Here is a 15782-nt window from a genome sequence, read left to right on the forward strand (position 1 = left end):
GCTTGAGTCAAGATTGGGCGATGGGCAAGATATCGACATGCTTTTATCGCAAACGGAACAGCTGCCGAAAGTCAACGATATACATACACCAAACTCGCTCGACAGAGAACAAGATCAGCCTATGAGAGACGACAGTAATGATGAATCACAATCAGAAATCGTCGTCTTGGGCACAAGCGTTGTCTGTGACGATTCAACATCGCCAGCATCTACTTTCCGCTCAACAGAAGCAGAGCCACCCACCTGGTTAGGAATACCGGTGCCTGTATTGACGGACCTTGTTCACATCTTTTTCTCCAAGACCCAGGGATGGCTTCCGCTCCTTCACAAACCACGATTCTTCGCACGATTCATGAACAACGGCGCATTCGATGACAGAAACTACTCCAACACCGAAGCATTGCTGCTCTGCGGCATGTTTGCCTTGGCAGCTCGTCACTCCACCAATTCTTGGTTTCATAGCAGTCCAGCACCAGACCGCGGACAGGCCTTTATGGAGAAGGCCAACACATATTACGAGAAGTGTCAACCGGACCAAACACCAAGCCTCGAATACCTGCAGGGCTGCATATTGCTAGCTGCTTACGAATATGCTTCTGGCCCATCCCACCGTGCCTGGATCCTTGCGGGCGTTTGTATCCGCCTAGCCTACGACCTAAACCTGTGTAGCATGGACGAGCAGGATGAATCAAGCGACTGGTCAATTCTGGAAGAGCAGCGTCGTGCGTTTTGGATCACCTGGGAACTCGACACTTTTGGCTCCCTCATGTCAAGACGGCCAAGTTCCATCACCCGGTCACTGGTAATGGTCAAGCTTCCGGTTAGTGATGAAGCATGGTTTGCTGACCGACCTGTTGAGTCACCTGTTGTCGACCCAAGACCCAGCGAGGTCTGGAAGCTCCTTATCGACTCTCCGAACCAGGACCCGAGAGCATGGTTTCTCATAGCCAATATTCTCTTGAGTGTCGCAAGTGAATTTGCAGCGGGTCGATTCACTTGTCAGCGGGATAAGGAAGAGCTCATTGATGCTATTACGTGCTTTTCACTTGCCATGTCGCAGAGGTTCAACCTGGAGACACTGGAGTTAGAGACGTCTTCGGGCGATGCGGCGAGACATAACTGGATCATTGGCATGCATCTCATGTTGACTTGCACTCGCACGACCATACAGGCCACCTTCAAGCCCGAAAATCCCGAGACATTACGTTCGCCTCGCCATTTATCTCGGATATTCTATCATTGGTATCCGGACTACATTCCTCTATGTCAACCTTTCCTGGCATGCTGTCTGCTATCAGACCGAGCATACCCGTCAAAGGATATGACTGATGCTTCATATACCGGATACCACAATAGTGAGCTGGTCAGTCTGGTCCTATCGCAGTATGCCACTGTATGGAACCTTGCCTCAATCATAATAAGTACGTTTTGCTTACTTTCTAACATGATCTCCAACTAACTAGAAATAGATCTGAAGGCTTCGTTGATGCGCCGTGACAAGGATAACTCATTTGAGAAACGATTTGCATTATTCTTTCCCTCACGGGTTCCCAATAATCGGAAAGATGATCAGGCTGCCATAAGTGGAGGGCTCGATGTCGAGGAACTGAGAAGTGAGAACATATCAGCAGAGAGCGGTTCTGATGACAGTGACCTGCAGCAACTTCTTCAGCCGACGGAATTGGGAGATGCAGAGACTTTGATGACAGAACTTGCCAATATGGCTGGAAGGGGATTACCAAGATATGTGCCAGGAGATACTCAACCCGAGTGGAACAGCGGCATTTCTCCCAATTTTCTTGACGAAGATCATCAGCATCTCAATTACCTACAGTTGTGATAGAAGTGGGAGGTCCTTGGTGCAGATGAGCTATGAGGCACATATAGATGAGTTATTGAAGCAATGGTAACGTATATTGAATCATGTACAAATGTCGATACCTGTACTTGCTATGAAGGTTGTTTCCAGCGCTTGATACGCGCTGTTGGTCGTGACAGAGCTTACCCTTGATCCGGCATAGCGGCAGTCAAAATGTCCATAGCTGTGAGCGCGCATTGTGCGTTGCTAGAGACGGTTGGGACATTTGAACCTGCTCCTATTTCTTCAGCTAATGGCACCTAGGCACCTTGGCAACCCTAATCACTAGTCTGGCAGAAGCTATCCTCAAGGTACAAGAAAACACTAAACCTTGATATAAGGCATTAAAGTAAACTCAGCAAAGAGTGCTCTAACTTCAGGCTAAATTTACCTAAATATCTTCATCGCTTAGTGTCAAGGTCCTGAGTTTTCTTTCCTCCCCTAGTACGCGACTTGCTCTACAGCTACTAAACGTGAACCACCCACTCCACGACGTGCCCAGGGCAGCCTAGAGGTTCTTAATACATTAGAACAATCAAGGGCTAGTGTTCTCCCGGTGGCTCACTTCTGCCCTACTCTCGAGCTGCTTCTCCTGCGTTTGTGGCTGCGCGGTCTCGTCAACTTCCAGGTGGGTCTTGGAATCAAGCTCAACTGGTGCATCAATGGTTGCATCAAACTCGGACGCTTGTTCCTTGATGAAGAAGCACGCTTTTTGGTCAGTCGAGTTTAAATGGGCATGGATGGGTAGGTCACACTTACCTATAAGCATGAGAGAGCAAAATGCAGCCGAAACGATCCATGCGTTTCGAAAAGCGATCAAGTACGCCTTTTTCATACCCAGAACGGCGGCATTTGCGATTTCAGGTGTGAGGCCAGGGACAGCAGCCACTGCCTGTTTGTTCTGAGAAGCTAGCCCTTGAATAAGTGCAGGCAAAGACGAGGTAGGTAGCCCAAGTGGTAGAGCTGCCTCTGCAATCTTCTTGGCTAGCTCCTTGTCCAAGGCATTGTGCAGGACCGCATTGTTGATTGCTAGACCAATTGAGCCCCCCAGACTGCGAATACTGGTCATGAGAGCAGATGTGAGAGCGATAAGCTCCGGTGTAGTTGCAAATTGTGCAGAAACCATGGTCAATGGAACGATGGAAGGAAGTGCAAGGCCAGGTAGGATAGGATATATCCAGAAAGCATATCGAGGAGTGTCAATCTTTGAAGTTGCCAGTAGAATGAAGAAGGCAAGAAGGAAGACGGACCCAAAGACGAGTGGTGGCCGAAGTGTCTTGTATTTAGCGGACCATAAGCCAAAGACGGGAGAGAAAGCAGCGGCTGTGATAAACATGATAGCAAAGTTGACACTGCCCGAAAGGAAGCTCGCGTCGTATACGAGAGATATTTCGAAGACGAAATAGGAGTTGGCGGCGAAGAAAGCGATACCTTCGATGAAAATGACAAATAGGGAGATGGCGAAGTTTCTGTGCCTCCATAGCTCACGGTGAAGCATGCCGTCCTTCTTGAACCTCCACTCATACACGATGAAGATTATCAGGACGACGATACTGATGATAAAGGGTGCAAGAATGTTGACGCTATCCCAGGAGTAAGGGTTCTGAGACCATGATAGGGCTATACAGAAAAGGACGAGGGCTGGGGCAAATAGTATATATCCTACCCAGTCAAGACTCTTGATCTTTTGCGATACATTGAGGGACACTTGAAGATCGCGAGGCGGGGGGTTATATCCAACGAGGCAGCCAAGAGATGCAAGAGCGTAACAACCGGCCGTCACGTACCAAAAGATACGGTAGTTGGAGTTGTCGCCGTGACGGAGTAGGCCACCTCCCATGAGCAGAGCAATGATGGCGCCAAGCGCGATCGATACACTTCCAACTGCCTGTCCAATAGGTCTGTAATGCCGAGGAAGGATTTCAGACATGACAGCAACAGTGAGAGACTGGCTTCCGAAGGTCGAGCCCAAGATTGCGAACCCGGCGATGAGAGTTCCCGAATTTTGAGCTCGGGAGACGATGATGCTACCCGCGACGCCAGCGAGTGGCATAATCACGAGGAGGGTTTTGCGGCCCCAGTAATCAGCGACTTGGCCGACAGGCGGGTTGAGAACAACGGTGAGGATCGTGATGCAGGATGAGTACCAAACTGTCTGGCTACTGCCGCCGACGGCTGCGGCCATGGTATTTGACAGAAGGCCTGTACCGACGAGGGAGAGGATTTGCGTGAGGTAGATCATGTTGACTGCCTATTCAATGGTTAGCTTGGAGGTGTCAGAGGTGCAGATTAACTTACGAAAAGGCAGATCAATGTCTTGGAATGAATTCGAGCAGCATCTCGCTCAGAGGGAGCGGTGATAGAGGATTGGGAAGCCATGTTGGCGATGCGACTCAGATGCTGAAGCTTGAGATGCAAGGATATGTCAGGAGCAAAGTAACGTGGGACTGGGCTTATATCCAGATTGCAGGAAAGGGGGCATCCGTGTTTGAATGCCGGTGGCTGTAGTTCGTGTGCTGGTTGTCACGGTATTGGAAAATGCGCCGGAGCAAACCTTGCCTATTCCCCATGTTTACCCCAGCCGGGGACCCCGAATTGAGATCTGGGGTAGCGTTGAAGATGCCATCGGGATGGTGGAGACGGCGTTCGCGGTGGCCGTGGGCCCGTAGGTCAGCGCGCGGTAGGAAGACGCCCCAGCCATTTAGCACCCCGCCTCCAGTAACAGCTGTGCCCTGCATGTGATCAGGCGAAAGAGAAATGCATTGGCTTCTTCAGAGTCGTCGACTAAGATCAAGATTAATAGACAGCACACATGCTCACAAGATCTCCAGTGGACGACAGAAACGCAGATGATGGAATACTAGACTGAGGCTTTTGTGCATATAATCATTTGAGCAGGAGGCCTGCAAGTCTAACGAGTAGTGTAAATGCCGAGGGGTTAGCCTCTTGGCGGGTACTTATTGGTTACCTCACGGAGTGCGTAGCACGTTGGCGGAACGATTCGGGTCATGTCATATCTGTAAAGGCATTGGAGAAAGAATCATGGTAATCGGGATATCGAGAGAGAATCCGAGTTGCGGTGAATGAACCAAATTCCCCTACCATCCTAGTGGATTTATATAGCAATTCTTCTCGACCTCATAGCTGCGGTCTTGGACCCAAATCCTTCATATCCAAGGTAGTCGATAGCCCCATCTCCTTCGCCATATGAGCAAACATTTGGCCCTTCTCATTCGGGTCGTTTAGCATTTTGAAAAACGCCTCCCTCGCAGCGACGTCTTCGGGAGCAGTCGACTTGACTCTCAACAGGTTCCCAGTCGATAGTGGGTCAGTGATAGTCTTGAAGACGTCGCGTCTGGCCGTTGCATATTCATCGAGTTCTGTTTCTGGCGCATTTTCGTTGATGATCTGGGTCAAAGTTTTGCCCAGATGGGCTGCATCAAGCAAACCCGTAGTCAGTCCGAGTCCACCGACGGGATTGTTAAGCTATAGAATATTTAGCGGCGAAGGATGCAATGTTGAGGGGAGAACTTACGTGGGCAGCATCGCCGGCGAGTATGATATTGCCAACGCGATATTTCGATACACATCGCTGATGAATCGTGTATGGAGCTGTTTGGAGGTAGATGATCTCATCAGTGTTACCTGGCAAGAGCCTCTCAAGTCTGTCTTTGATGACGGGAAAGACAGTCTTATCAGTCATAGGCTCTCCATCAGCGCCTTGGGCAAATGGAACGCTGGTCGCAACCCTCCACAGATTCTTCGGTCCACGCTTTACAACGATCGCCCAGTCCTCAGGATGGACAATCAAGTTACCATGCTTCCAGCCATGCTTCTCAAGGTCATAGAGGAAGTTGACTGCAATGAGCCGTATGTCTGGCCAGGTGTAACCTTCGAGAGATTGGCCTATAGACTTTCGAACCGCACTCTTGCCGCCATCGGCTCCTACGACGTACCGACAGTCAAACTTGAGCTCTTGGTCGTCGAGTAAACGCCGTGCGTACACCGTAACTGAATCTCCATGGTCTTCAACACGAGTAAATGCGTGGTTGAAGATGACCTCGGCATTTCCCGTGTTGATTAGATGCTTGAGGAAGATCTGCGCCAAAACATCCTGCCCTATCATGGCTGCGCAAAGATTGGGGTTTTCGGATGGTGGCGGCGTGACGTCTGCCAGGACTTTTGTTGTATCATGTCCGTCTCGCCAACAGTATCCATGGTCGCTTCTACAACCGGATTCGAACACTTCTTGCATGACTCCGGCCTTGGCAAATTCGAGATTGACGCAAGGGAGCTGTCTGCGATCGGTATGGTATGTCAGTGAATGAATGAATGAATGGCGTTTGAATTAGAAAACATACACGCAGGCTCGCGGACTGCGGGAGATTCCTTCGCTTGCCTCAATCACAGTCACCTTGATGCCTTTCTGAGCAAGGATCAAGGCCGTGAAGAGGCCAACGGGGCCTGCGCCGACGACGACAACGGTTTGGTCGGGCATTTCTGAATGAACCGAATAACTTGTGCAGGAGAATGGTTTAGAATGGCAGAATCTAACAAGATATTATAGGGGTATCTTACAAGAGATGTTTTTAAGCAAATAAAAGCCTTGTCTGTAAAGAAACACGAAGCTTGTAAAACTTCATTCATGTGACGCCGGATCGACATGTCGGGGCTTTGGTGCCTGTGGCCGGCCCCTTCTGAGTCGGCGTCCGTCTTGGCCGGGATGCCGTCCCCACTTATCCGATGGCTTCGTCAATCGTCGCCGAGGCCAGTGTCTTCTCTCCCCGCAGGCGTTAACGGAGGAAGGATTCAGTCACATGCAGCAGTCAGTCACTACCTTAGTGCCCATAGGTAGATGGAGTTTCTGCTGTATCCTCCTACCTTCAAAGACTTGGGGAATAGACGCGACAAACTGAAGGGGCGCTTTCGGCCCTCTGAGATCATTCACGTCGGGCTTGTTCGACTGGCTATAACAAGGCACCACAAGTTACCCGCGAACATAACAAGCGGCAATACTTTTAGTTGGGCAGAATTATGAGGAAAAATGCAGGTACAAAGTTTAGTAAACGTTGATCCAGCGATGAAATGTGTTTTCGTTTCCCGCCGACGCGTAGCGTGCCATGGGCCAGAGCTCCACAATCTCAAGGGGGACAGCACGCAAACATCGAGCTCTTCATAAAAAATGACAGCCCATAGTGAGATAGATTGCTTCGATTTCATTTTACTTCTGGCTACCATATTGAGATATACCATGATCACTATTGAAGTCTTGGGCATAAGGTTCTGATTGAATAGTGGGGAATGTTCATGCACAGGTATTTGATGCGTCCCTCACAACTGTGGCCTTCTTGCACGAAAACTCGTTCATACATGCAACCAACTTTTCTTCTCATCAGAAAAGCACAGAAATCTCTTGGGTAAGATAAGAAACTCTACAAACATACAGATATTATTTAAATGATCTGATAAATGTAAACATTGGCAATTCCCAATCTGGGCAGTTGCTGGACTCCCGGGTAGCCAGACTCGATTGAACGGTCATAATGGGTGGGCTCAGAACACTCTCTGATTGGCTCTCCTTAATCTTGAGAGAGATAAGCATAATCTCTTATCGCAACCTTAAATTTGGCTTGTCCTTGCAGACTGAACAACACGCGCGGCCTCGCTCCCCACCAATGAGTCTCATGCCTCTCTCCGCGTTTCTCAACTAGCGAACCTGGCTAAAGATAAGGTCGTAACTAGCTACCGACTGACATACCTTCCCCTGCAAGGTGCCAGACAATATTCATTTACCATTGGCTCTTGCGAGACATGAAGTCATGCACACACGCTTCAGCCGTCGATAGAGGCGCTGTACTAAGATTACCTAAAATGCCATAAGATTAGGCTAAAGTTCATCTAAAGTCCTACGCGATTTACATCTGTCTTGATGCCTCGTTGGGATCAGAGGATCACACTGAGTATTTAGAAGGAGCTTTGCTACCTGACATCCTCTTTTAATCTGTTCTATTCTGCTTCGAAATGCGTCGAAGCCAGAGGAACAAGCATTCCGCTCGTCCGTTATCTCTGTCGAACTCAGATCTGTCCAACCACACGCCATGCAGCCAAAGATAAGGAATCTACGCCACGTCGTGCTGAAGCAACGTTATCTTGTACCTTAATTCTTATCTCGCGTTGTTTCGCCAGAAACGGAAAAGTGATCCTGATTTAGCTATGATACCCATTTCTTGGCAAAACACTAGGATATGTCTGAGATACGAGGATTCAGGGCCTCACATAGGGGGAAAGTCATTAAAGACAGTGGGTTCTGCTGTCGGGATGGAGCGCAGTAGCGTGTACAGCCAGTTTCTCTGCCAAATTTGATACAGCATGGCTTCGACAATTACTCCAGTCACTGAGTGGCCCGATTACAGTGATGATCCCACGGGCGGTAATCCTATTACCCATGATTTGAATGCTACTTATGACAAGGTAAGTCATTGACGATGTGCTGGAGGACCACATTGTGCATTTGCCCCACCGGTTCCCATCTCAGCGCTATGCTGTCATAACAAGCCATTTAGAGACTGTAGATCTAACAAAATGGCGTTTACAGGGTGATATGGCATGGATGCTTGTTTGCACGATTCTATGCTGGCAGATCACTCCTGCAATCGGTTTTCTTTGTAAGGACTTGGGACGCATCGAAATACCCGGTTCCATCCACTGACACGACACAGATGCCGGTATGCATAGGAAGAAAGCAGCATTGACGATAATTCTGCAGTCTTTGTTCTGCGCCTGCGCTGTAGGCATCCAATTTTGGATTTATGGTTATAGCTTGTATCAATCTCGAACTACGAACCCAATTTTGGGTGATCTGTCGCTCGCAGTATTCCACAACGTCCTTGCCCAGCCATCGATTGCAAACTCTGATATCCCCGAGATCCTATGTATGCAATGTCGAGTATAACTGTCGTTAGATGATGACGACTGACTATTACGCTCTCTAGATGCGATCTTCGGAGTCACCTTCGTCACCGCCACTGCCATGATTTTGGCTGGAGCGATGTTAGAAAGAGGCAGATTATGGCCTAGCATGGTGTTCCTCTTGTGCTGGACAACCTTTGTGTACTATCCGTAAGTTATGCGTCGCAGTTTCTCGTGCATCACAACCCAGCGCGGACCAAACCTTGTCTCGTGAAGATACTAACAAACATCGCTGCAGACTAGCATATTGGGAGTGGAATCCATCTGGATGGCTGTACAACTTAGGCCTGTACGACTTCGCAGGATCGGGGCCAGTCCATATCGCCTCCGGGTTTGGTGCTCTAGCTTGGTCGTTTATGCTGGGACCCCGACTCCCTGACGCTAGCATCACCGATCGCAAGGCAGCCGTACACTACAAGCCGCATAATCCGCTGCTTATGGTATTAGGAACTGTCCTTATCTGGTTTGGCTGGTTTGCATTCAATGGTAAGTCAATTGTCGGTGCGATGTACGGGTGAAAGCTAACCTCCTCAACTTAGGTGCCAGCACCGCAAACCTTAGTCTCCGATCGATCTACGTCGTTGCGAATACAAACTTCTCTGCTTGTGCTGGCGGAATCGCTTGGGTTCTTCTCGGATACCTTCATACTCGAAAGTTCTCCCTAGTCGGCTTCTGCAGCGGTATCATCTCAGGACTAGTCGGCATCACGCCCGCTGCCGGTTTCACGCTCATCTATGTTTCTCCTGTAATTGGAGGTTTCACATCGCTGGTGTGCTTCTACTGTGTCAAGTACAAGTACATTCTCTCGGTTGACGATGGCCTTGATATCTTTGCCATCCATGGAATTGGTGGCGTTATCGGTGACATCCTGACTGGCCTCTTTGCTACTGGGTACGTTCCCGCGCTGGACGGTGTATCAGGAGACGCTTATGCAGGTGGATGGTGGGATGGCAACTATCGCCAGCTTGGTCTCCAAATTGCGGGTGCTGTGACTTGTGCCGCCTGGTCATTCGTTATCTCATGCATCTTGCTCTTCGTCATTGGCAAGATTCCGGGTCTGCATCTTCGAGCCAGCGAGGAACACGAGATCAGGGGCCTTGACTACAAGTATCTCAGTGATATGGACTGGGAGGACCACTACATGAACGGAGGTATCACACCGGTTATGGAGGGAACGCCTATGAGAGCTTCAACTCCTCAGCAAACTCCAGACAAGAAGAGTGAAGAGAGGAAGGTCGACTAAGCCACCCAGGGTGGTAGATGTAGTTAGTTTATTGTAGAACAATTATTTTATTTACTGGAAGTAATGATGTTAGGTGTGAGAGCTCAAGGTTTGGAGTATAGACAAGATGCGATATATTAAAGGCACCTCCACCTTATATATGAGCAAGACTACCTGGCCTAAGAGCTTAGTTGGCTAGAATTAATATATGAATATGTGTGTTTTAATAAATTATAAGCCTTTTATATATATTTAATGTATAATTAAAAGGCCTTCAGCTACTATTATTAGATAGAACTGAATATTCGGAACACAACACCAGAGTCAGAGTATATGCGATTAAGCATTGCTACTTCTGTCCATTTATAGGACCATATACGACATTCAAGCTTGGCAAGCCGCCAGGAACACCACTCAGCAGGTACAGTGATCAGGCCCAGCCCCTTCGAGCCTCATACTCATAGTCGAAGTGCCCAAGGAAGAGCCTGAAACTCCGGTCTGACAGCAGCAAGCTTGTTCTTTGGCAAGGTGCTCGGAAATAGTTGAGCAGTGCGAGGGCTCAACTTTCTTATTGCCTTGAGTGCTTTTGGAAATCATGGCCGTCATTGCTGGATCATCCCAAAGACTTCGAGAGTGCGGGAGGTTAGTCTACTCAGAAGTTATATGAAGTATAACACAGCTAACACACAGCCATAGGCAAGGCGCCCTTCCATGGACTCCCTTTTGGGTCTCTACCAAGCCATTTGGAACCCCACTTGGACCTTATTTCACTACTTGGGCTATTACTGCCCTTGTGATTCTTGCTATCCCATTTGGTGATGCCTTCAATTACGGTATGCCATCACGCCTCTCTTCAGATGCAGAAGTAGCTAACCCATACCAGTGAGTGACCTTGGTGTCTATCCGGGTGCGGCTTTCAATTTTGCCATGGCCGTGGGGCTCTACGCTGTGCGCTGGCGCCGCAGGCGTGCAAACCTCCCTGCTCCCGAGTTCAAGGCTTGGCATGTTCTTGTTGTTTTCAATATTCTGGTCCAGTTGTTTGTGATTATCATGCCTTGGTATCCTCCCGAGGGTGGAATGTACGCTGTCGATGTCAGCTTCTGGTATGCCACATATGTCGTGACAGGCATCGGAATGTGAGTTCATAAACCCCTATGAGTACCGTGATTCGCCACGACTGACTGATTCGATAGTCTCATCTCATGCGGTGTGTACTATTATTTCTGGGCATTCCTGCTACCAAAATGGAAGGGCTACAGGCTGCGATCAGAAGCCGTCATTCTGGATAACGGTGTTCAAAGTCATGAGATCAGAAAGGTCCCGATTGGTGAGCTGGATGAGTAGGAGGCAATACATGATGTTACTGGTCGCCTTCGTCAAACCAAAGTACTACAGTCTTAAGGTCCTGAGAAAGTGTCTCCTCGGTCCAGTGATTCTGAGGCCAAGGTTTGATTGACTTAGTCGGTCCTCTTCATCCAGACATGTACCTGACATAAGCACTACTTGCTTATAGCCAGATTGTAGCGAGCTATATGGACCAAAGACGATGCATAGATACTTTATATATATTACTAATCGAAATCAGACCATTAACAAAGCCCTCCAAGACATATCCGTGCCACAAAACAGACTTCGGGTATCAACAGACTAGTACTTTACACGAAATCATACGCAAGTATACAGCTCGTGAAAGAAACGAATTGGTGCAGTTAGTGAATTGACTAGTAAACCGCGATGGGGAGGGGGTTCAAAGAACTAGGCCACTGATGATATTTATTCCTAGTTTTCCACTCAAGCGTTGGGGTTAACATTAGCGCCAGAGGCAATGGCAGTATCGTTTCGAGCACCATGTCCAGATGCTGCTTTGTTGTTGGGCCCATCCGGGAAGATGCGCTCGTCAATGTCGCGAATACGAAGGCCCAGACGAGCAGGGTCGATGTTTCGGTGTCCCCAAAGAAGCAAAGCTCCAAAGACGGGTTTTGCGATGAGATCGAGGATGCCGTAGAAGACAGCCTCGGAGTCAGGAGCAATCAAGTTACCGCCTTCACAGACACCCCAGGCAATGGGATATAAAATCCAGACAACGGCTGTGAGGGAACCGCACATGACGAAAGTGCGACCGACATCGGGCCCAACGTGCTTGGCATGCAGACGAGCTTCCCACGCGAGAACATAAACGATGTATGCGAGGGCAGCGCAACCTGGAATCATGTTAGTGATGATGGTGACAACGCATGGAAGACTAGTTACCGAAGGCGAAATAACCCCACTTGTAGGAACTCTTCACAAGAGCACCAACTAGTCCAGTGACAATCATGACCCAGTCCACGAGAATCACCCAGAGCACAGTTGGCCATGGCATGCCAGCAGTGAGAAGCAAATCTGTGAGTAGCAGGGGGGTAGTCAAGAACCAGTCGATATATCTTGCGTAGAAGATCTCTCTGTAGATCCCGGCAACTCTATGGTCGGACCTCTGGAACTCAACCGCGATAGGAGTCCAGCCAAGGTTCGAAGCCATCGTGAAGTATGCGATAGATGCAATCATGGTAATACCCGCGGTGATGTAGCTACGCAGATCAGTAAAGCCCATGACAGCTCGACTCCAAGGACACTCATGGATTGGAAGAGTTTGGAGAATGTTCAATGGAACTCTGATAGAACTTACTGGAAGATACGGTCGGTGCGAGGCTTTCTCATTCCAAGCCCCAGGAACGCAAAGGTTGAAACGGTCATGACTGAGAACAGTTAGTCTTTTGATCAAACTGGACGTTGTTTTATTCTACACACCTGCACAGACAGCCCAGTACCAATCAGAGCCTCTGACGGTGATGTTAATGTCACTGCGTTGCCCATTTACAATGTCAGCTGTAGTGAATTGTTAGTAAGTTCGTTTTGACTGGAGGCTGATATGGCTCACGGTTGACATTGAGGGCATCGTTCCCTCTCGCATAAAGATGATCGGCCATGGTGAGAAATGGTAATTCAACGGTAAAAAAAGTAACTTCGTATTCGTGGAACGAAAAATGGAATGTCTGCAAGCCAAGAGGATGACAGGTATGGATGTCAAACCCTTAAATGCAGCCAAGCTTTCATTCCCACGTTTTCCACCTCCCTCTCCATGACTTCATATCCGACCCTGCCGAGCCCAGACGGAAATAACTGCCGAGTAATCGTCATTGCTCAAAACAAAAGCGCATCGTTCATCAACAGGCGCTGTCAGAATCTGCGATGGCTGATATGGAGTCTATGACGTGCTGACATGTTGAGTCCACACCACTAGGTTTCAAACGTGGTATCAAGCGACTAAAAACGTTGCCGGTAGCCGTAGCGTGAAATGGCAGATCCCGTGGTAATTTAGGTGGGAATTGTAAGGCTGATCGATGTATTTGCCGAAAATGATGACGGTTTGAGGTCAAGATAGGAATGTTTAATGTAACGCGACGGGATCGACGTTTTGGTGGGGTTGGAGACTGATCAGATCCAGCACAGTCTGAGACAGTGCATGAAGATTGTTGACAGCCCGGTTCTTTCCGATCAGATAGTTGCCATGTTCACTGCATACTATTGACTTGCGAGGCTCATGGATATAGAGAAGTAGATCACAGATATTAGGGAAGTTCATTCTATCTCTAACTAAGTAATCACACCAAAGAAATACTCCTAGCCAATCCAACTAATGCTCGCTAATTCGCCGCAATGATAAGATAGTAATAAGCCAGCAAAATCGCAACCAAAGCTCCCAAGAATCCTTGAAACAGAGTCAAAGACGAATCGCTCATCTTGTCCAGTCCACCCTTGGGAGACTTGGCAGTATCCTGCGCCCAAGGAATCTGATGACTCTTAAACCCTGAGTCCTTCAGAATCTGCTCTGCAACAATCTTACTACCGGCAATGCAGACAGGAACACCAGTACCAGGATGTGTGCTGGCACCAGCGAAGTACAAGTTCTTGTACTTGGAGTGCTGAGTACCAGGCCGGAAAGCAAGGACATTCATAATGGAGTGGCTCAGACCAAGGATAGCACCTTTATCGAGGTTGAACTTCTCTTGCCATGTGAATGGGGTGTTGATGATCTCGTTCTCAATAAGCGGAGCAAGATCAACGCCTATTCTCGCGCGCATTGTTGCGATAACTGTGTCACGAGCGAGAGAAATCATCTTATCCCAGTCCTGGCTTGTTTCGAGACCACCAGAGTTTCCAGACTTGGACAGGCCCCGATGTGTTCCTTCAGAGTCTGAGAGAAGATGACCAACAGGGACAAGAACAACGATAGAGTCCTTGCCCTCAGGAGCAGCCGAGGGGTCAATGCGCGAAGGGACATTGACATAGAAAGATGGTTCCGAAGGAATTAGGTGCTCCTTGAAGATACTGTCAAAAGACTCCTGGTACTCATCCGCGAGGAAAATGTTGTGAGCGTTGAGTTCAGGTACGATCTTTGAAGCGGACCAGTAGAAGGAGATACTACTGCAGGATGTCTCTCGTTTTGATAGCGAGTCTGCGTAGCTGGTCTTGGGGAGGAGGTTGTTGTAAGTGTAGACAAGGTCAGCGTTCGAGATGACAATGTCTGAAGGCAGATGTGTTCCGTCGCTCAGAACAACACCGTTTGCCTTGCCGGTTGCTTGGTCGATGGAAATGGACTTCACGCCTGTGGAGAGACGGTACTCGACACCCAGACGCTGACCAACATTAACAAGAGCCTCAACGACCTGAAGCTGTTAGTAAGGAACATGTCATGTCGGGTTGCAAGACTGACCTTGTGGAATCCACCTCGAGGATATAGAATGCCCTCAGCAAGCTCAGTATACTGAAGCAAGCTATACGTGCCCGGCGCATCAAAGGGGCTCATACCCATATACATACTTCCAAACGTGAAAACCCTTCTCAGCCTCTCAGTCCAGAAATACTTGCTCGCTCTCGTCCAGATACTCTCAAGGGGATGAATATTGAACAGATTGAACAGAACCTCGGGTCTCGCCAGACTCAAAATGCTAGGAAAGTTTCTTCGCAGCACAGACTCAACACTAACTTCATAATGTCGATGTGACTCCTGAAGAAAACCAAGATATCTCTCAAAACCATCAATACCTTCAACAGCTTCGATAGCTTTCTTCATCTTGGTGAGATCAGTGGACATCTCGAAGGATGAACCGTCGCCGAACCAGATGTTGTAATTTGGTTCACATTTCAGAAGTTCGATTCCTTCAGCGGTAAGAGATGTTCCTAGATCTTGGAAGATCTCGTGGAAGAAGCGAGGGAGGAGAAGAAGAGATGGCCCTTGGTCGAAGCGCTGACAAGGTTAGTGGGCGTAGATGAAGTGAGTCGGAAGACGTACGTGGCCATCATTGTGGATTAGGGAGCAACGCCCACCGGTAAAGTCATTCTTCTCGAGGATAGTAACTTTGAAGCCAGCTTTTGCGAGTCTCGCAGCAGTAGAAACACCACCGACACCAGCACCTATTCATCATCAGTCAATACCTTCTCATAGCTCATGATATTGAGGGCAACATACCAATAACAATAACAGATTTCTTAACGTCGCTCATTTTTGCTGTAAAAAGTGAAGATGCTCAGTCAGTAACCGACTCACCCGAAGCCAACGGTTTTGATAGCCAGAGCAATAGAGTCAATGACGTCTTCCATTTTGTTTTGATCCACTTTTTTCTTCGCACTCGTTTAATGAGACCACTTGGCGTACATGTGAAAGGCCAGATTACCCTGTGCTTAGCGAGGCGC

General features: G+C 48.5%; 7 protein-coding genes across 7 annotated transcripts; 3 read left to right on the forward strand and 4 right to left on the reverse strand.

Annotated features, from left to right (window-relative positions):
• Positions 1-37: 37 nt before the first annotated feature.
• On the forward strand, positions 38-1840 carry J7337_013300 (uncharacterized protein; the record flags this gene model as incomplete). The annotated part of the gene is made up of 2 exons (XM_044830792.1): positions 38-1421; positions 1470-1840. 2 exons carry the CDS (start codon positions 38-40, stop codon positions 1838-1840), a joined length of 1755 nt encoding a protein of 584 aa, XP_044674067.1.
• A 553-nt stretch (positions 1841-2393) lies between these two features.
• Positions 2394-4237, reverse strand: J7337_013301 (uncharacterized protein; the record flags this gene model as incomplete). Its single annotated transcript, XM_044830793.1, has 3 exons — positions 2394-2566; positions 2618-4109; positions 4157-4237. 3 exons carry the CDS (start codon positions 4235-4237, stop codon positions 2394-2396), a joined length of 1746 nt encoding a protein of 581 aa, XP_044674068.1.
• A 759-nt stretch (positions 4238-4996) lies between these two features.
• Positions 4997-6356, reverse strand: J7337_013302 (uncharacterized protein; the record flags this gene model as incomplete). The annotated part of the gene is made up of 3 exons (XM_044830794.1): positions 4997-5344; positions 5394-6156; positions 6220-6356. The coding sequence occupies 3 exons, from the start codon at positions 6354-6356 to the stop codon at positions 4997-4999; spliced, it is 1248 nt and encodes a 415-aa protein (XP_044674069.1).
• A 1871-nt stretch (positions 6357-8227) lies between these two features.
• On the forward strand, positions 8228-10070 carry J7337_013303 (uncharacterized protein; the record flags this gene model as incomplete). The annotated part of the gene is made up of 6 exons (XM_044830795.1): positions 8228-8329; positions 8578-8583; positions 8754-8790; positions 8851-8977; positions 9066-9313; positions 9367-10070. 6 exons carry the CDS (start codon positions 8228-8230, stop codon positions 10068-10070), a joined length of 1224 nt encoding a protein of 407 aa, XP_044674070.1.
• Positions 10071-10644: 574 nt separating this feature from the next.
• J7337_013304 (uncharacterized protein) lies at positions 10645-11393 on the forward strand (the record flags this gene model as incomplete). The annotated part of the gene is made up of 4 exons (XM_044830796.1): positions 10645-10691; positions 10746-10882; positions 10933-11185; positions 11243-11393. The coding sequence occupies 4 exons, from the start codon at positions 10645-10647 to the stop codon at positions 11391-11393; spliced, it is 588 nt and encodes a 195-aa protein (XP_044674071.1).
• Positions 11394-11840: 447 nt separating this feature from the next.
• On the reverse strand, positions 11841-13015 carry J7337_013305 (uncharacterized protein; the record flags this gene model as incomplete). Its single annotated transcript, XM_044830797.1, has 5 exons — positions 11841-12250; positions 12300-12616; positions 12715-12784; positions 12837-12914; positions 12967-13015. 5 exons carry the CDS (start codon positions 13013-13015, stop codon positions 11841-11843), a joined length of 924 nt encoding a protein of 307 aa, XP_044674072.1.
• A 717-nt stretch (positions 13016-13732) lies between these two features.
• Positions 13733-15592, reverse strand: J7337_013306 (uncharacterized protein; the record flags this gene model as incomplete). The annotated part of the gene is made up of 4 exons (XM_044830798.1): positions 13733-14755; positions 14803-15336; positions 15382-15503; positions 15559-15592. The coding sequence occupies 4 exons, from the start codon at positions 15590-15592 to the stop codon at positions 13733-13735; spliced, it is 1713 nt and encodes a 570-aa protein (XP_044674073.1).
• Between the last annotated feature and the right edge of the window lie 190 nt (positions 15593-15782).

This window comes from Fusarium musae, chromosome 11 (assembly GCF_019915245.1).
Source record: "Fusarium musae strain F31 chromosome 11, whole genome shotgun sequence".
Classification (NCBI taxonomy): Eukaryota; Fungi; Ascomycota; class Sordariomycetes; order Hypocreales; family Nectriaceae; genus Fusarium; species Fusarium musae.